The 21,069-nt window shown below is 40.7% G+C and overlaps 2 protein-coding genes and 1 pseudogene across 2 annotated transcripts; 2 read left to right on the plus strand and 1 right to left on the minus strand.

Annotated features, from left to right (window-relative positions):
• Positions 1 to 690: 690 nt before the first annotated feature.
• Positions 691 to 3,549, plus strand: LOC143901613 (uncharacterized). Its single transcript, XM_077414038.1, has one exon. It carries the CDS (start codon positions 691 to 693, stop codon positions 3,547 to 3,549), a length of 2,859 nt encoding a protein of 952 aa, XP_077270164.1.
• Positions 3,550 to 8,077: 4,528 nt separating this feature from the next.
• Positions 8,078 to 8,792, plus strand: LOC143901614 (uncharacterized). The gene is made up of 2 exons (XM_077414039.1): positions 8,078 to 8,145; positions 8,219 to 8,792. The coding sequence occupies exons 1-2, from the start codon at positions 8,078 to 8,080 to the stop codon at positions 8,790 to 8,792; spliced, it is 642 nt and encodes a 213-aa protein (XP_077270165.1).
• A 4,270-nt stretch (positions 8,793 to 13,062) lies between these two features.
• Positions 13,063 to 13,629, minus strand: LOC143901615 (uncharacterized; annotated as a pseudogene).
• Between the last annotated feature and the right edge of the window lie 7,440 nt (positions 13,630 to 21,069).

The following is a 21,069-nucleotide window of genomic DNA, read 5'->3' on the forward strand; positions in this document are numbered from 1 at the left end:
TTCCATACCGACCAAACATTGGTCCTTCGAGCCGGATGTCAAGCAACAAGGATAGTTCGGCACTCGAGTAGCAGACATACAAAGGTACAAGCGTGAGATCAAGACTCAGAAATCGAGTCGAAGAAGCTAGCAGCCATCTTCATTTCGCAAATAACGAGCCGCTGAAGGAAATACGCAGGCCTCGTAGTGTGTGCGAATGCGATTCCGGTCTTGGAATTACATCAGAATAGCGTGAGCAAAACGCAATTCTGACCTTGGAATCGCGTCAGAAGTCATCAAGACAACGCATAGCTGAAATTCGCGTATCGATCGTCTATCAATCAGGCGATCCGAGCATCGAGCACATCGATTACGCAGAGAGGAAACCAGGCGATTCGAGCATCGAGCACATCGATCACGCAGAGAGGTACCAGCCGATCTCCCGATTATCGATCAAGCAGAGGCAGCGGTTGGCACAGTCGGTACATCGCAGTCGAGGCGCAAGACATCGACAGCACCGACGAAATCGGCAGCACAGGAAGCAGCAAAGTACAGATAAGTGAGCAGGTCACCCCCTTTACCCTTAATCATAACCTCACTTGTCAGTTACAACCGCGACACGCGACACGCGACACGCGACACACGACACGTAGGAATTTTTATACATTGCGGCGTAACAATATTGCGATAATTGTAGCGACAACAAACAAAATGGAAGCGTTAATTAAGAGGCGAGGTCACATTAAGGGTAGAGTTACCACATTTAAGAATTACGTAGCTAAGGTATTAAATAGTTTTCCAGATACGACACAAGCGTTAGAAGATGTATACAAACTAGAGATGCGAGAACGCCTTAGTGCTATACGAGAAGCATATAGCAGGTACAACGAAGTACAAGCAGAGATTGACGCGCTTACTGATGAGGAACGAGAAACAGTGCAGTATCGCGATACATTCGAAGAAGATTATTTTAGGTTAATAGCGCAGGCAGAAGGCTTACTGGCTCGAGGCGAAGCGACAATACAGCCTCCGAGTGCAGTAACAAACGAAGTCAATAATCCAGTGCCTGTACAAGAAACAGTCGCGCACACGACGCGTGACCAAGCGGATCGTACTCCGAACGTGGCGAGGCAGGCAAACCAACACATTGTATTTAAAACACAGGGTATTAAACTACCGACAATAGAGTTGCCAAAGTTTAAAGGTGATGTTGACGAATGGCTTGGGTTTAGAGACCTCTTCGAGTCACTCATAAATAGCAATGAAACGATAGACCCGATACAAAAATTCCATTACCTAAGGGCCGCGTTAGAGGGTAGTGCCGCTCAGGTCATTAAACAATTAGATTTCTCAGCCGCAAATTATACGATAGCGTGGCAAGCCATTTGCTACCGGTTTGACAACAAAAATTTATTGACAAACAATCACATTAAGGCCATTTTTAGCATAAGTCTAATGAAAGAAGAGTCAGCCAGCCAAATTCGAAACATGATAGATACACTTAACAAACATCTAAGAGCATTGAACGCATTAGGTCAATCGACAGAGCATTGGGACGCGTTATTAATATACTTAGCTTCGAGTAAGTTAGATAGTGTCACGGCAAGAGAGTGGGAGAAGCAACACCCGGATAATGAGCTTCCTACATTAGATGATTTCATGAGTTTTTTTAACCTAAGAGCAAAAATGTTAGACAAGTTAGAGCTAAATAAGAAAGGCGCGTGCAAATCTAAACAATCAGATTCCGTAAAATCTAAGTCGCTTCTTCTTAAAAAACAAGAATGTGTAGTGTGCAAGGAAGCACATCGTTTATCAAACTGTCCCAAATTTCTGCAATCTTCTCCGCAGGAACGAGTAGAAACTTTAAAGAACGCAAAGTTGTGTCTAAACTGTATGAAGCCAGGACACTTCATTAAAAACTGCAAAGGTGGTACATGTAGAAAGTGTTCCAGCAAGCACAATACACTCATACATTTTGAGAAGCCTCCGTCGGAGGAGACGACAAATGCAGTGGAGAACGTTAATCTATCGTCAGTCTTGTGTTCTCAGCATAGTAGCAACGAATATCATGTTCTCTTGTCAACCGCAATAGTGTTAGTAGAGGATAGACATGGCAAAACACATAAGGCTCGTGCAATACTTGATCCCGGGTCGCAGTCTAGTCTAATTACAAATAAACTTTGCGATGAATTACGACTCGATAAAACTGATGTGAGAGTAAATCTGGAAGCTATCAATAGCGCATCCTGTCAAATAAAATACAAGTGCAGAGTTAAAATTACTGCATGCTACGGCAATCATGAGTTCTACTTATCGTGTCTTGTCATCCCAGAAATAACAGGCAGCCTACCTAACACTAAGGTTAACGTATCAGATATCCCGATCCCCTCGAACATTAAATTGGCAGATCCTCGTTTTTATATACCTGATAGAGTAGACATTCTTATCGGTGCGGATTGTTTTTGGAACCTATTGTGTATTGGGCAGATTAAGATAGGCAAGTCGCAGCTTACAATGCAGAAGACGAAGTTAGGATGGATAGCAGCAGGTCCGTTAGTCGGTAGTAGCATAACTTCAACACGGTGTCATTTGAGCAAGTCCATTGATATACACGAGCAAGTAGCCAAGTTCTGGGAGCTTGAAGAATACTCAACCCAAGGGGCACTTTCCCAGGAAGAGAGAGAATGTGAGTTGCACTTCTCACAAACTAGCAAACGCGACGCAAGCGGTAGATTCATAGTAAGCATGCCACTGAAGGAAGATCCGAGCGTACTAGGCGAGTCATACAAGGGCGCCTTGCGATCGTTGGAAAGACTAGAAGCAAGACTCAAGAGAAATCCTGTACTTAAGGAACAATACGTAGCATTTCTTAACGAATACCAGAGCCTACAACATATGAGTAAAGTAACGAATATCTCGGATACCGAGATCGCGTATTACATGCCACACCATTGCGTCATACGTAATGACAGCATAACTACCAAAATTCGTGTAGTGTTTAACGCATCGGCTCCTACAGATAACGGTGTCTCACTAAATGACATTCAAATGGTAGGGCCCAAGCTACAGGAGGACTTATTCTCAATACTTCTGAGATTCAGAACGTACTTATACGTCATATCAGCGGATGTGGAGAAAATGTTCAGACAGGTATTGGTAAACCCGGAACAACGTTCGCTGCTGAGGATATTGTGGCGCGCGAGCCCTCATAACCCCATAGAAGTGTCCGAGCAAAATGTAGTGACGTACGGTACAGCAGCAGCACTGTATCTAGCAGTAAAATGCCTATTGGAATTAGCAGAGCAATACAAGAAAATATGGCCAGAAATAGCGAAGATCATTAAGAAAGACTTCTACGTGGACGATCTTCTGACCGGAGCGGATTCGATAGAAGAGGCTAGAGACATCGTACATAAGGTTTCGCAGGTATTAGAGTCGGCAGGATTCGTTCTTCGAAAGTGGATCTCGAATCAACCTGAAATCATAAAGGACATTCCACTCAAAAACCAAAATCCAAACGGGTTGGATTTCAACTCCGACGTTCAAGCAAAGATTCTGGGATTAGGCTAGCAAGCTTACCAAGATATTCTGGTCTATTCAATAGAAAAGTTACCACCGCCTAAAGTTTCAAAGAGACAAATATTGTCTGAAGTAACGCGAATATTCGATCCGTTAGAGCTGTTGAATCCATGTTTCATACTAGCTAGAATTTTAATACAAAAACTATGGACGCTTAAATTGTCATGGGACGAGGCTATTCCAGCTGATCTACATTCTAGCTGAATATCATTCCGCAGTCAGATTAATAGTTTGAATCAGGTCAAGGTACCCAGGAACGTAACTCGTAAGGGATATAAGAGATTGGAGTTGCATGGATTCGCGGACGCAGCTCAACGCGATTATGGAGCGTGCGTATATGTTTGCTCGGTAGATCCTCAACACGAAATACAAGTCAAAGTGTTATGTTCCAAGGTCAGAGTAGCACCACTCAAGCTACAAACAATCCCTAGATTAGAACTGTGCGCAGCACTCACACTCGCAAGATTGATGAAAAAGGTGACTGATTCACTAAATGCAGCGATCGATAGAATTGTCTATTGGAGCGACTCAACAATAGTTCTAAATTGGTTACGAACACAACCCAATAAATTGCAAGTTTTTGTTTCTAATCGCGTAGCGGAGATTCAGGAATCAACGGATTGCCGTAACTGGAGACACGTGCCGACACGGGATAACCCAGCCGATGTGCTGTCGCGAGGTTTATTACCGGAGCAGTTATTACAATCAGATATTTGGTGGCACGGTCCGTCGTTTTTATTGAAGCCGGAAACAGAATGGCCTATCATACCGGAATCGGAAATACCAACGATTGAAGTAAGAAAGACGGTTTGTACGGTTTAACAGACTCAAGTAAGCAAGTCATTTATATTCGAGATCACTACAAAATTAGGTAGTTTGATTCGCATAGTAGCGTATTGTAGGCGTTTCATAAGCAGCTGCAAAAAACAAAGGAGACGCGATTCAACACGTTTGACGACAGACGAGCTACAGGAATCATTACAAACTATTGCCAAGGTGGCTCAAGGAGAGTCATTTCCCACAGAGCTGCAAATACTTAGAAGGAACGGTTCAATCAAAAAGGAAAAATTAGCCGCACTCAGTGCATTCATTGACCAAAACGGTCTTATACGCGTTGGTGGTAGGTTAAAAAATTCAGAGTTTAGAGAGGACAAAAAACATCCCATAGTTCTGTCGGCTGATCATCAGTTCACAAAATTACTCTTTGTTCACGAACATCTAAAGTTATTACACGCAGGCCCTCAGCTAGTATTGAGTTCAATTCGCGATCAATTTTGGCCTGTTGGGGGTAGAAACTTAGCTAGGAAAATTGTGCATCAATGTATCCGTTGTTTCAAATGCAAACCGCGACTATCTCAAACTTCAATGGGAGAATTACCTCACGCTCGTGTATCAGTAGCGGCTCCGTTTCATCACACGGGTGTAGACTATGCAAGCCCCTTTATTATCAAGGATCGGAAGGGGAGAGGATGCAAAACGAGTAAGGCATACGTAGGGCTGTTTGTTTGTTTCGCCACAAAGGCAGTGCATCTGGAACTAATCTCTGATTTAACATCAGAAGCGTTTGTTGCTGCACTCAGACGTTTTTCCGCTAGGAGAGGTAAACCCGCGCACATGTATTCGGACAATGGTACCAATTTCGTCGGAGCCAACAGAAAGTTGAAGGAATTAACACAATTTTTGATAAGCAGTACAAAACCAATTGAAAGAAGCATCAACGAAATTGGTATTAATTGGCACTTCATACCCGCTCATTCACCACACTTCGGTGGTCTATGGGAGGCCGGTGTGAGGTCCACTAAATATCATTTAAAACGAGTAGCCGGCAATGCGATCTTAACATTTGAGGAATTATACACACTACTCACGCAGATCGAGGCGTTGTTAAATTCGCGTCCATTAACTCCGATGTCGTCAGACCCCCAATGACCTAAACCCCCTTACGCCTGCTCACTTTCTCATCGGTCGTGTACTTACAGCACCACCAGATCCTACACTAACGGATGTGCCAGAATCTAGATTGTCTAGGTGGCAGTTGATACAAAGCATTCAACAACACTTTTGGAGGAGATGGAGTAAGAAATATATCTCCGAGCTTCAGCAACGCACTACTAGAAAGAATCCAACACGACCCATCGCTGAAGGCACAATGGTCCTCATCAAAGAAGATAATCTCCCCTCACTCAAATGGAGACTTGGGCGGGTCCTATCTACTCATCCAGGGAAGGATAACGTAGTACGAGTAGTCACGGTTAAGACTTCAACAGGAACCATCAAAATTGCGACTGCAAAACTTTGCCCGTTGCCCATGGATGAGAAGGACTGTAATTAATCCACCGCACATATTTAGTTATTAAGCCATTGATATATAAGAAGTCGATTACAATAGTTATGTATGCTTAGTATATGTTATTTTCTTTGCGTTTACTTTAAGGAGTTACTTGTTCAGTATTAGTACATCAGTTAATAGTTTAATTACACAGCGAGCAAGTTCACGGATATTAATTTGTTTATTATATAGAAAGTACCCTTTCAATGTCGGGGGGTATGTTGAGTTTATATTGCATTTGATTTATGTTCGTATTCGATTTCGTTGTAAACGGAGATTAGTATAGCCACTGTAGCGCCTCTAGCGCCTGTTAACTCTGTGACCGTCACGTGACCGCGCGAGCGAGGGAGGAAGACCAGGACGAGATGGCGAAAGTACGTTCAACCGTATTGTACGTCTAGTGACGGTCTCACAAAATAAAAGGTGAAATCCAGCGTATACAGTCCACTTCACTTCAATATTCCATACCGACCAAACATATTATTTACTTAGAAAACACGTGATTCTCTTAAATAATTTGGGCATATTTAAGGCTCCTGGGTACTCGTCGCGGCCATGTTGGAATGTGAGAAGAAGTAAGAAATGACACGTTGAAAATTCTTGCGTAGTATTTCCAAATAAAAAAATATTTGCTTAAAATAACACTACAGATCACTTCAACACACTTTAAAAATACGCCGAGTTGAGGTTAAGTCTACCCCTTTTCCTTGATAGTAATAAACAGCCGTAAAACGAATGTGATACGATGCAGGCTTGTGCGCAGGCGCATGACTAGATTTCGTATTATATTCATTTTACGGCTGTTTATTAATTGTCAAGGGAAAGGGGTAGACTTAACTTCAACTCGGCGTATTTTTAAAGTGTGCTGAAGTGATCTGTAGTGTTATTTTAAGCAAATATCTTTTTATTTGGAAATACTACGTAAGAATTCTAAACGTGTCAATTCTCAACATTTCTCGCTTATTCTCCATTGGAGAGAGTTCTTATTTCTACCGCGACGGTACGTCGTCACCGTCAACGCGGAGTTTTCGGCTCAGGGACCAGGAGCTTTAAAGAGCATTACATCAATGAGAGATAATAAATAATCTTGATTGAAAACTTGAAGAATAAATACGCTGTATCTGCTGATACGTTTATACAATATTAATATGTAAGTAATAATTAATAAATTATTCTTGTAAGTCAAATATGTACACATTTATTACCGTGTTGACTGATTTAATAATAACTGTGTGATAACAAATATAATTTTTTAACCATTGACTTCGCTTTATTTAGTACTTCTGAATATAAAATTGAAACTTCGAATACATTCATATATTTACAAAAATTGTATGTTATATGCACACTCAAAGAGAAGGAAAATTTAAGAACAACAGCTTATACTTATTAATATAATCTAATAAATATCGACTAGGTTAATTAATAGATATATTTTCTCACAAATCTTCACAATTATTTTTTTAGTTGTTCAAAGAATGTTGGCATTCTTAAAACAATTTTTCGCTTTATCATTAATGTGTAAAATAAGTGTAATCAAGAACTTTATGATGTTCCCTTTGTCTTGCCTAGTATCTCTGATTGTAATATTGTCAGTTACCTCATGTTCATGCTTGTTTTTGCCAAGACACCTTGTTTCAGAGTCAAGGATAAAAAATTATTTTTATTTAATTGTTAATTTTCTGAAAAATTAGAAAATATTTTTATTTAATTATTAATTTTTTGGAAAATTAAAAAATATTTTTTTTCCATTATTTTTTAAAAAATTAAAAATTATTTTTATTTAATTATTTATTTTTGAAAAATTAGTTATAATTTTCGATTTATTATTAAATTTTCTAAAAATTAAAAAATAATGTTACACATTAATAATTTTTGTAGAAATAATCTTTTTTTGAAATTATTTACAAATTGTTAGGTAAATAAAAATAAGTTGAAAAATATTTTTAATTTTTTTGGCACTTAATATTGTATTTTGGCTTATTAATGATTGCTTTGACATTATAAAATAAATAATGAAAATTTTTTTTTTGCCGATCACTGGTGGTCACCATGCAGCAGCCGTACATTGGCACTATTTTTGCAAGATTTGCAGTTTTGGGTATGTATAAATGGTCTACGAGGATTCTAGAGCGCAGTCGAAAGTTCGATACGGTTTGAGTAAGTTGCAATAAACAGCCTCCAGATACGATGAACACTCACGGTGCGAACTACTACGTTCCGATTCAAGATGAAACGTGTGAGAAACAGCACAATGAGTAAGTACCGCTAATTTTCATATATACTTGTGCAAAAAAAAACTTTTATGAACATATAATTGTATTTTTTCAGTTTTGATAAACCCCGCTACACGCTGCGTATTTTAGGAAGAAGATTTGCCTTGACATCAACAGCGTATAAATTTTTTGATGTTGGAATCAGCGCGGGACCTATGTCCTCTGTGGATATACTTATTGGCGATAACCGAGGCAATTGGATAATTTTGCCACATGCAACGTGGGTGACATTCATCGAAAAACATGAAGATATACAGCGACTCGTGCAGTCATCGGCACCATCATCGCTAACGTTTCGAGATCTGGAGCTTGTTAAAATACGTGACGCAGATATGGTAAAATTGACGTCGTGCGGCACCAGCTTGTACATGAAACCGTCAACTGTACTCTTTCTGTTCGAACTAGAACATTGCGTCGAGAATGTGTATTTTCAACTATGTCAAAATGTTCACGGCGTAAGTGAAAAATTCAAACAGTTTGTAACAATTTTACGTCAAAATTGTATCACCGATAAATGTAACGCAGTTACAATCTTGCGTGAATTTTACGATAAATATTCGATTATTGATTGTGAATTATTAGCCTACGCTTTGGATACTATTGTGTATAATGCGCTACATGATAAATAAATGCTTATAATATGGTTAAAAAAGTTTTTCTTTTTCATTTACCGTTCCCTTTTGTTACGCTGTCTTTATTTAATAGTTTTTGCATAATTTCTGAACAAGAACGCGAACGGGGAAGAGAGACCGCGCGAACGAGAAGACGCGCGCGAACGGGGGCCAGGAGCGAGCGCGCGAGGGAGAGATAACGCGAACGGGAGCGAGAGAGACCGCGCGAACGAGAAGACGCGCGCGACCGGGGGACGGAAGAAACATCTACGATAGAGAGACAACGCGAGCGGAAGCGTGTGACGTCACGTTGACCGGCGCGGCGAAACGCGGACCCCCTCGCCCCGCTCCGCGGCGAAAACGCAAAAGCTCCGTGACGCGGCGAAACGCGAACCCCTCGCCCCGCGGCGCCGGAAAACGCGGACCTTCTCGCCCCGCGGCGCCGGAAAATGCGGACCCCTCGCCCCGCGTCGCCGGAAAACGCGGACCCCCTCGCCCCGCGGCGCCGGAAAACACGGTCGCCCTGCGGCGCTGGAAAACACGGCGCCCGAAAAACGCGGTTTCCCCCTCTACCCGCCCGCGGTCCCCCCCCCGCCCACGGTTCATCCCCGCCCGCGGTTCTCCCCTGCACCCCCTCCATGCATGTGCTTTATAATTTCGCTTTACAACTTAGCAAACTTAGCATGTACTTTATGTTGTAAAGCGAGGTCCACGCTGCTTACCGACGGAGAGGGTGCGGGGGAGGGGGGGCCGGAGACCCCCCTCGCACCCCCCCCCGTGTGTGTGTTGTGTGTGTGTGTGTGCTTCCCACGCATAATTAAACTTATGAAACTCCCAGCGTGAGACCTAACTGCTTGAATCGAGATGCTTGGTTATTCTGCACGATTGATTCATTTAAAATTGGCGCAGTTTTCATGCGCGTGCGACCACTGAGCATGCGCATATGGCTGCAGGGCATGTTCGTAGTCGCTACATCGCGTCGGTATGACAGGTCTCATAACCTGATAGTCGTCAAATTTAACCGTTAATATATCGCTTCGCGGGGCAGAGCGACACTTTTTTATGCCAAATTCGGTCATTTTGTGCAAAAACGCGTCGATTAAGCCCAAGTTGAACGAAATCGGTGAGGAGGCCACTATTCTTCAGATTTACCTTCAATTCTATTCGTATCTCTTGTACACGCCGCGAGATATGACGTCATCACGTAGCACAGAGATTAAGATTGATTATTGATAAAAATTCGGCTTAAACATTAATAATATACATATCGGACGGTTCGTATAAACAATTAGAAGCGGTTCATATCGAGAAACCGTAATAAATCTTGCGGATTGACAAAATATCCAAGATATTTCAACACAACATTTAGTCTCTGCACATGGGCGTGTCCATATAACACATATAAATGTTAATAACAGTCTCAATATTATTAAGAATTAGGAAAATCTTATATATTCCGGCGTGTTTTTGAAAGGCGAATCGCCACATAGCAAAATTTGTATAAAAATCACAATTTAAAAAACACTTTTCCAATAATTATAACGGAGCTCACGCAGGCACGTCCGTCGTGCCTGAGGCTCCGGCCGCCATATTACTCAATCTACACCTAAATTTAAGAGTTGACACTTAACTTTGATGACAAACACTAAACTTACGCGCAAATTTAATTGTTAACTCTCTAATTTGGGCGTAAGTTTAGTGTTAACACTCAACTTTGGGTGTTAACCATCAAAGTTGAATGTACTTTTTCATAAAAGCCAAGCAACACATTTAAGTCAAGTTGACGTCAAAATGGCATTAAATTGATTCCAAATCCGTCATTGACTGAAATGACCTGACCTTGACTCTATTTTGACCTCATGTTTTTTTATTTATTTTTATTATATCTGGTATGTAGGTATGTAGGTGCATCATTTGCATGATTTCGTGTACGGAAAGTGATATGTGTAAATAAACGTGCGATGTTGTGGATTTGACATCAAATTGACATCATTTTGACTTGATTAGTTTGATTCTTAACTACTATATATATTGTTTGTGACGTGACATAGTCACGTCCCCTGCCCAGACGATAGCTCGACCGGGGGGAACGTCCGGGATGTCGTCTCCGCCGGAGCGAGGCGGGGCGACAGCGTTAGAATTCAATACATTATATTATTTCCGAGGATTTCAGGTATCGAGTAGATGGCCAGGAAGAAATTGTAACGACTGGAGTCGCGCCGTAGAAGTTTACGGGAGGCGTTCTACGTAGGAGTTGGCCGGCGGGCGGGACACGATTGGGCCCATATGCCGACGTTGCTTGGAGCGTCTCGCAGGGCGAGCGCATCAGCCCCGATGTTTGCTGGGATGAAACCTGCCGAATCGCGAAAGAGGAAGATCGCCACGGGGCATTGCCTACCGGTCGACGGAGCCAAGGCCTGGCCAGCTTGGCCGTCGTACACCGGCACCAGAGTCGCGGCCCAGTCAGCCGGACTCGAGAATAGGCTTTTCAAACCTGCCGCCGGCGAGCGAGGAAGCTACGAGGAGCGCCTACGGAAGCGGGAGGCGCTCGGCTCGCATAGGGCTGATCGGCAAGGAGGGCTAGCAAGCACGGCGCGCGCAGGCGCGGGCCCGACGTGATCCCGCCGGGCTAGAGGATCGTCACTGTCGTGTCGGCGTGGCGAGGAACGACATCCCGAGAGAACTTGCGGAATTTGTGAGGCCACTACTCGAGCACCTCGTAACCCACGTTTGAGCACACGTAAGATCGTTCTGACGGCCGGGGCCCTTCCGAGAGCCGCGTAGAGTCGCGGGAAGCATGCTAAAAGAATCGCGTACTGTGTCGTGAAGTATTTTGTAGCATCGCGTTTGTGCAGATGAGTATTACCGAGCCAGTAATTATTAAATGGAATACTGACGGAGGGCCCGGCCAACAGAGTAATGTGGGATTGCCCTGCCCGAAAAATCGTACGCGGCCGACAGTCACCGTGTGATTCGTTGTAGTTTTCGTCGTGTCTTAGAGTATCGTGTAATAGCGTTTTGTGTAACCCTGGTGCGTAATGTAGCGAGGTATCCTTTACGCCGAGGTGGACCGTATTGTCGCAGAACGGGGGAAGAATTTTCGCGCAATCACGTCCCGGGGCGTGAGGCATCTGTCTTGGATTTTTGGTGCTTTTTGCGGGAGGCCCGCGTCTAGCCATTTTGGGACCATTCGCGAGATGTCGCGGATGGTTATTCGGTCGTTGGAAAGTCGTCGCGCGTAGGTATCGTGTCTTGCGTTCGTGTAATTGCGTATTGTGTATTGCGGTCGTGTAACTGCATCTTATAAGTTGCGTCCTTAGGCTAATTTCCGCGTTATTGTATCTCATAGTCTACGCGTTCCGCAGAAAAATATCCGAAAAAAAATTGTAATTTACCGATTCATTTTAAAGAAACCTGCCCATTTATCCTGAAGTAATCTTCTCTCTAAGATTGTAATTCACCGATTCAGTCTGAAACAACTCGTTGATGTATTCTCGCGTAATCTTTTCTGTCAAATACATTATATTTGTGTTATTGTTATTTGCGTGTGTTAACTGCGCTACGTTTCCTCTCCTCCTCCGACCGCGATTACCCGAAGAAACTCACACCTGAGAGAATAGCGATCTTGTAGATCGTGGTGCGAGGAATCGCACCTGGCGCCCAATATTTCAAGGAATTATTTAGTCGAGCTACCATCTGGGTTTCTGAGAGTCTTGTCGTGATTAATTTGTCGTAAGATCATTAGTGAATAAAGCGACGACGCGCTCCTTCACGGCCGGCGAGACCGTGAGGACATCGTCGTTGATGTCACATGTTGTATATCAACGCTTACAGCAGAGCTTTATTAGACACAACTTGTCTCTAGTGAGAACAAAACAAAAAGATACATAAAAAGGAAGAGAAAGAGGGCGCTCTCCATCGTACACCCATTTCCGGTAAAGTGCGTACACTTATCTCGATGAAGCGCGTAGTTTAAACAAACAAAATATCTAATTGTACATAGCACTACCAACATGAACATAAGAATATTAATATAACATAAAAATATTGAACTCTAACTCAATACTCCCACTAGTTTGATTATTTTTACAGTCAATCGCTAAATTACTTTATTTGCAAATTATTACGTAACTTTAATAAAGTTTGCTTTGGTAGTGCCTTAATGAATATGTCAGCTAGTTGTTTTTCACTCTTGACGTAGCTAATCTCGATCTCGCCTCCATTGACCTTTTCACGAATGAAATGGTATCTCACATCGATGTGCTTCGTCCGCTTGTGTAGTTCTGGATTATGGCTTGATGGCGCCTTGATTATCAACGTTAAGCACTGTTGGTCTTTCTTGCCTTAAACCAACGTTGCTTAACAAGCGCCGTAACCAGATTGCTTCTTTCGTTGCCTCGCTTGCAGCAATATATACGGCCTCAGTCGTCGACATTGCTACAATAGACTGTCTTCGGGTTGTCCATGATATGGCACTACCGGCCAATGTGAATACAATGCCGCTTGTTGATTTGCGTGTGTTAACGTCGCCAGCATAATCTGAATTGCTATATCCAATTAATTTTGCTTCTCCAGTTTTTTGATATTCGATGTCGACGTCTAGTGTATTCTTTATGTACCGCAGAATTGTCTTCACTGCTTGCCAGTGCTCTCGAGACGGATTTGTCAGAAACCTGCTAACATTTGCAACTGTAAACATGATGTCAGGTCGCGATACGATTGCTGCAAACATTAACGATCCAACAGCCTCACGATACGGTACTTTTGCCATCAATTCATCCTTTTCATCATTTGATAACTCGACTAATGGATTGTTCAGTTGTGCAAGCACTGTACACCCCTTCGCATCAGCCATTCCAAATTTGTCGATTACTCGTGTCAGGTATGCTTTCTGCGTAATCTTCACGTTGCCTTCATTACTTCGCTGGATTTCTAGACCAACAAAATAGTCTCCTTTACTAACCGTTATCTCAAATTCATTATGTAAGTACTCTAGAACTTTGTTAATTACTCGGAGAGTTTTTGCAACTAATAGACCATCGTTGACTTATAGGCCCAGTAGAACCATCTCGTTGTCAATCCAACCGCGGTAAACACAATTGTCAGCCTCACTTGCAACAAAGTTGAATTTCTCCAGAAATTCTCGGAAACGTTTGTTTCACTGCCTCGGTGACTGCTTCGGTCCATAAAGCGATCGTTGCAATTTGACAATTTTTCCTTTGTCGCCGGTTCCTTCAGGCAGTTTCAAATAAATATCCTCTTCAAGTGCACCATTCAAAAAGGTCGTCTTAATGTCAAACTGACCAATCTTCATTTCGTTGATCGCCGCCATAGCCAACAATGTCTGAATCGATTCATATCGAACTACAGGTGTGAAAGTTTCGATATAATCAATACCTTCACGTTGCGAGTACCCACTTGCTACCAATCGCGCCTTGTATCTTGTCACGTCGCCTTGTTCATTTCGCTTTCTTGTAAACACCCAACGAGCGCTAATTGGTTGACGATTCTTTGGTAATTTGGCCTCGACCCAAGTTTCCATTTTAATTAGTGCACTGAGTTCGTTATCAATAGCATCTTTCCATTTCGATGCATCATCCCGAGACATTGCCTCCGAATATGTTCTCGGCTCCTCGAACTCGACCATATGAGCTTCATAACGAACTGGCTTCTTAATTGCACTTCGATCTCGTAATTCACGCTGTTCTGACTCTTCAACTTCATCATTACTTGCACCTGCTGCGTCATCGGTAGATTCTTCTGTCAACTCATTGCTCGAATTATTATCTACTTTAATGCTAAATGTTGGCTGTGTCCATCCGCTGCTCACGTCTTCGTACTGATTTTCATGAAAAGTTGCATTAGTCGATATTGTCATTTTCTTCGTGATCGGATCAAATAGTCGATAATTCGAATTATCTTTGTCGTAGCCAACCATAATCTTCTTTACCGCTTTTGGTTTCCATTTTGTCCGCTTGATTTCAGGTACGTGTTCAAAAAGCTGTAGAACCAAACGTTCGAATGTGATCGAGTTTTGGCTTTTTGCCAGTCCATTCTTCAAACAGTGTCGATCCAATTGTTTGATTAGTTGGCGTACGGTTTAACAAATATACAGCACAGAGTACCGCCTCTGCTCATAATTCCTCGTCGAGATTCTTCGCGTATAACATCGACCTTGCCATCTCGACGATTGTTCGATTATCTCGTTCACAGCGCCCGTTTTGCTCCGGCGTATACGGTGCTGTCCTTTGATGCTCGATTCCACATGCCATTAAATAATCAGAGAACTCTTTGTTGACATACTCGAGTCCATTATCGCTGCGTAGAACCTTGATGCGGCGCTCCCACTTGTTTTCGACCCATGCTTTGAATTTTGTAAATTCATTGAGAACATCTTTCATGTGCCGTAGAAAGCAAACTTTTCTGTAGCCGGTTGCATCGTCTTTAAATAATACAAAGTACCGCTTTTGTCCCACAGACATCTTCGGCATCGGTCCACACACGTCGCTATGTATCATCTCTCCCGGCTTATAATTTACCTTGCCATCGACTGTCTTGAATGAACGCCTGTGCGCCTTTCCATATGCACACGCCTCGCAGTTGATCTCAGCCTTTATAGGAATCGCCAGCTTCTTAATGTCGCCACGTCGAACCAATTCTCGCATTGCGCCAATACTAATATAGCCTAATCGTTCGTGTTATCGTTTCAATTTATCAGTCACAGCGTTTACCTCAATAGACTTCCTTGGTTCAAATGCACATCAATATAGATTGTTATTTGTTCTAGTTGCCACAATAATGCATCTCTCGTTACGCCAGAATTGCATTTGTATACCGTCCGTCTGTACATTTACGCCATGTTTCTGTGCAGCTCCCACTGAAAACAAGTTCCGCCGAAGTTCCGGAACGTAATAGACATCTTGGAGCTTAACGTTTATTACTTTATTTTTTACATAACTGGCAACTCTGATATCGCCACGGCCTCTTTCCATCAATGTAGAACTGTCGGCTAATAAAAGTGCTGTTTTCTCTTCGATGAAAGAGGTAAATATTTCACGTTGTGATGCCATGTGTACAGATGCACCGCTGTCAGCAATCCAGTCACCGCCGTTTGACACAAAGTTAACCTCTTTAACCTCTACATTGCATGTCTCATCGCTGTTCTCCTTTTTGGACTTGTTAATGGCTGGTTCATCTTTATTTGACTTATCGTTCTTCTTCAACGCTCGACATTCACGTGCAAAGTGATTTATCTTCCCACAATTGAAGCATTTAAATGTTGATTTGTCTCGTCGGCCACTAACCTGTTTCTTGGATGGCTGTTCTTCAGTCTTCTTTTTCTTTCCTTTTCCAATGTTATTCACCTCGACAGTCAAATCACTAACATCCTGCGACGTCTCCTCCTCTAGTAGTAACTGACATAAATCGTCAATCCTCTTGTTTGGATCACGATTGTTGCGCCAAATTGTCCCGACATGATGAAACTTCGCTGGCAAACAATAATTTTGCCATAACTGCAGCATCGCTCGGTTTCTCATTCAGCTCCTCAAGCCGTTTCGCCAACAATCTGACTTGTGCGATGTATTTGGTCATATGCTTTGATCCATCATACGTGTAATGATAGAATGCGTCATTGGCCATCATCCTACTTGACGAGTCAGATTTTTCGTGTACTTGCGCCAGCGTCGTCCACATCTCGCGCGCCGTCTCACAAGCCATAATGTGATCTAGTTCGCTGGATTCAATCGAGCCACTGACAATTAATTCAGCGATTGTATTCTTGGTCGTCCATGTCTTGAAATTCGCTGCATCCCCCACATCTGGTTTTACTGCGACTCTATTTACATGCTCGAAGACACAGTTCAGCTTTATAAATCGCTCGATTGTGAACCGCCACTGTCGATAATTCCCATCGTGGAGCTTCTCTATATTCGACAGTTTAACCTTTGCTGTTCTAGTTTCTGTGGCCATCTTTTCAATGCTTAGCTTTACTCACTATGTCGCAGTTACTCTATGACGTTGTAGCGTTAAGGCTCCCACAGACCGAACGCGTCAAGCGTCAAGCACCGAGCTGCAACCAATCAGCGAGACGATATTTTCTACGCCACTGCTGATATCATTTCGCCGATTGGATTGCTGCTCGCTGCTTGACGCTTGACGCGTTCTGTCTGTGGCCCCCTTTACCGTTACCGCTCCCAATATGGCGGATCTTGGTTATCTTGCCGTTTCGCTTTGGCTCACACCCAAAAACGGTCAATCTGCTGTCCAGACAAGCAAAATTAACGTCCAACACTCTGACCTACAATCTCTCAATATTTACGCGCAGTGGAAGCGTGCTGGGCCCATAACCTGTTGCATATCAACGCTTACAGCAGAGCTTTATTAGACACAACTTGTCTTTAGTGAGAAAAGAACAGGACAGAAAAATACATAAAAAGGAAGAGAAAGAGGGCGCTCTCTATCGTACACCCATTTCCGGTAAAGTGCGTACACTTATCTCGATGAAGCGCGTAGTTTAAACAAATAAAATATCTAATTGTACATATCACTACCAACATGAACATAAGAATATTAATATAACATAAAAATATCGAACTCTAACTCAATATATATATATATATATATATATATATATATATATGTGGAAACTGAATAATAATAAATTCGTCTCTTTATAAATTATTACAAGCTTTACTTTGATAATTTGATGTTCGATTATCCTTTTCCATGTATATATTGCTGTAAATTTTTTATTTTATTATTCAAAATGGTCGCAATATATACTATAATCATTAATATTATAAAATTATCATTAAAATTATCATTATTTATGATATTAATATCAAATGTACATTTAATAAAATATATTATACATTAAAATTTGCGGGCTAAAGCCACAGCGCGCAATGCTACTAGCGCCACATAATTGTTATTAGCGACACTAAGAGGGGCAACAGCGCCAGCAGCTGAGATTTGAAACTGAGTGCCAGGGGTCTGGCTCTGTGTTTGCTTCCATATCACGAAGTATAGGCTGATAGAAGCTTACAGCTTAAAGTTTCTAGAAGTGTCTGTTGATATTCGCTCGTGTATTTTCGTCGCCTACCACGCTTTTTAACATGGGAGACAAACCGGTAAGTACTGTAGGCAATTGTTAATAAGTCAGACGACATATATAGAAAATCACTTGCTCCGTTTATTATGTTCGCTTGATTTACAGTTTTACCGCTTGCTCCGTTTTACAATATTTACGCCTCGACACGATCCGACTCGGCGCCCTCGCGGAGTATTCGGATTTATTAACACCGGCAGCCCGATCTCAGTCCTTCGGATCGCGGGCAGAAAGTTTGGAGTATCGTTTCTCACTGCTCCAAATCAGATCCCGTCGCGTCAGCCTAAATCGACAGGTGGAGCCATATATCGCAAATCGGCACTTACACTTATCTCTACCGCAATTCGGCGCTTACAGTACTCAAAATTATCTTGTTCAATTATTTGCACACTTTCTATTTTTTGCGCATGATTTTTTCCCGTCACGTATGTAACAAAAATAATGCGTAAAAAGTTGATTGTCAGGGCCTGTATTCTGTACACAACTACTGACATTTGTCGGTTTGATATATAAGTGTCGTTGCGGATGTTTTTTGATATATGTCAAAAAACATATATCAAAAAACATCCGCAACGACACGTCGACACTTTATCGAACCGACCAAATCCCGGTTACCTAGTCGTTGTGTATCTGTCATTTTTTGGTAAATTAATAAAAATTAACAATGGCAACTTTCAATTTGTTAGACCAGATTTTTTTACTTATATAATCAAATAAAAATAATATTACAGATTTTTTATTGAAAAAGTAAATGTCCTCACAGGGGTTCCCACCTACTTCGGTATTTTCGTTCGAAAGATAAAAGGACTCACTAGATTTTATGTTTGTTAACAGTGGCAAGACGTGCTCTGAATTCATAAGCGTGTTAAAGTAATGTTTTTTTCAGAACGCTTTTTTACTCGCTTAATGTTATACAATGGGAATGAAAAAAATTGCGAGTGACTTTTGTTCTGTTTTTGAATTTAGCCTTCGAATCTTCCTATGTCAATAACTCATTATTCTTTTTAGATTTATTTTCCCTTGCAATGATGAAAATGAAATAGAAATAGCAATCGTTGTCCAGAGGTATAGGAGTAAAGTGCGTAATGTAACAAAATTCCACAAAATTATCTAGAAAGAATTGTATCTAATTATACGTCCTTAAAAAATTACAGATTTATAATACAATTTTGTATTGAAAAAATATATTGAAAATTTTACTACATAGCATACTAAGATAAATTTATCTTGTTTTGTAATATTGGTATGCTATGTAGTGAAATTTTCAACATACTTTCTTTAATTAAAAAATTTTATAAATATGTAATTTTTTAAGGACGTATAATTAGACACAATTTTTAAAATTGTGTTAAATTAAAATAGATTTAATTTTGTAATACATGTAGTATATTAAATGTAATAAAAAATTCAATATTTTTAATTTAAAGAATAATTAAAAATATTGTATTTACCTAACTTAAAAATATTTAATTTTTTAGAACAAAATAATTAGTCGCAATCCCTCTCATTACACGTTCTTCCCCCCCCCTCTCTCTCTCTCTCTCTCTCTCTCTCTCTCTCTCTCTCTCTCTCTCTCTTTCTCTCTTCCTTTACCTCTACATAATCTTGTTTTTTGAAGAGTGACATTTCTGAGCGATGATTGCCACTAATATTTCATTTTCGTCATTAGATAAGTATCCGAAACAGAATCAGTGGATCAAAATCATCAAAATATTCAAAGGCAGATTGTTCAAACAATATTCAGTTCTACGATAAAATTGACGCTAATATCGATTTTTTTAAATTTATTTAAAGCAAAACGTTCTTATGAACGTGTTTTTTTTAAGCGAATTTTTTGTTATTAATTTTTTAAATATTTTTTAAATGCCCACAAGAGAGATTGAGTCAAAACATATAAGGGGAACGGCCCAGTACTCGAACAGTACCCAATACCCGAACAAATTTGCATACATATATCTCTTATTTTTTATAAATAAATATCAAAATAACTAAATAATATTTTTTTTATATTTTCTTTAAACATTTGCTATTTATATTTTTAATAAAACATTGTTACTAATACAATATTATCGGCAAAAATCATTTTAGAAACATGGGATCATGGATTTGCGATGTTTAGTTTACTTATCTTACGAATTTTTTTTAGAAAGACCGATTTTCTAATTAGAGTTTTTTTAAATGTAAGATACTTAATTGTATTATTAAAATAAATTAAAATTTCTTAATAAATTTTAGAATAAGTTTCAAATATTAAAAATTAAAAAAATATTAAAATTTATAAGAAATTACCGTGTTTGGATTGTGGGTCACGTAATAAGTCATACGTCCCGTCACTTAAACAGTAAAGCGGGGAGCACACACTTCTGCATAACGCATAATGCGTAAGCATAAGAAAATTGATTGGTCTATTTTCTTATGCACATGTGTATGGACCAGTTGTTCTCAAAAAGACTTTTGACCAATTTTGGGGAGTTTTGCCAATCAGGATAAACCATTTATTATAGCAGTATTTTATGGTGACGGAAAGCCCAATGACTTAAATGCATTTCTGGAAGACTATGTTGCAGAAGTGGCTGCTCTTCAGAAATCTGGTTTTGAAATCAATGGAACTGTTCATTCTTTTAGAGTAAGAAATTATATCCTGGATGCCCCTGCTCGATCATTTATCAAGTGCTGTGTTGGACATGGTGGAACTTTTGCATGTGAAAAGTGCTGTGTCACAGGTTGTAGATATCGGGCTCGGGAAATTTTCATTGACATAGATGCTGATCTCAGAATTGATGAATCTTTTAATATCAGAAAAAATCCTCAACACCACACTAATAATGTGTCACCATTAGAAACTATTGGAACTGGAATGGTCTCCCAGTTTAGACTGGATAGCATGCATCTAAAAGATCAGGGTGCTTTCAAGAGAAGGTTGAAATTCTTATTGGTTGTTCCGGGTAATTTTACTTTGACCGATGCAACTCTGAGAGCTGTATCAAATGCTCTTGTGGAATTGGCTCCTCACATTCCCAGAGAATTCAATCGCAAACCGAGACAACTTAAGCGATCAGGTAATAGATTAAAAGTCCAAAAATTGAGGAAGATAGCACTTTATGATGGGGTAAAAATTTTTAAGAATTACCTTATACCTGTTCTTTATCAGAATTTCCTTTTGTTCCATACTTCTATATACATTCT

Source organism: Temnothorax americanus, unplaced genomic scaffold (genome assembly GCF_048541705.1).
Source record: "Temnothorax americanus isolate GAGA-0224 unplaced genomic scaffold, ASM4854170v1 Scaffold35, whole genome shotgun sequence".
NCBI lineage: Eukaryota > Metazoa > Arthropoda > Insecta > Hymenoptera > Formicidae > Temnothorax > Temnothorax americanus.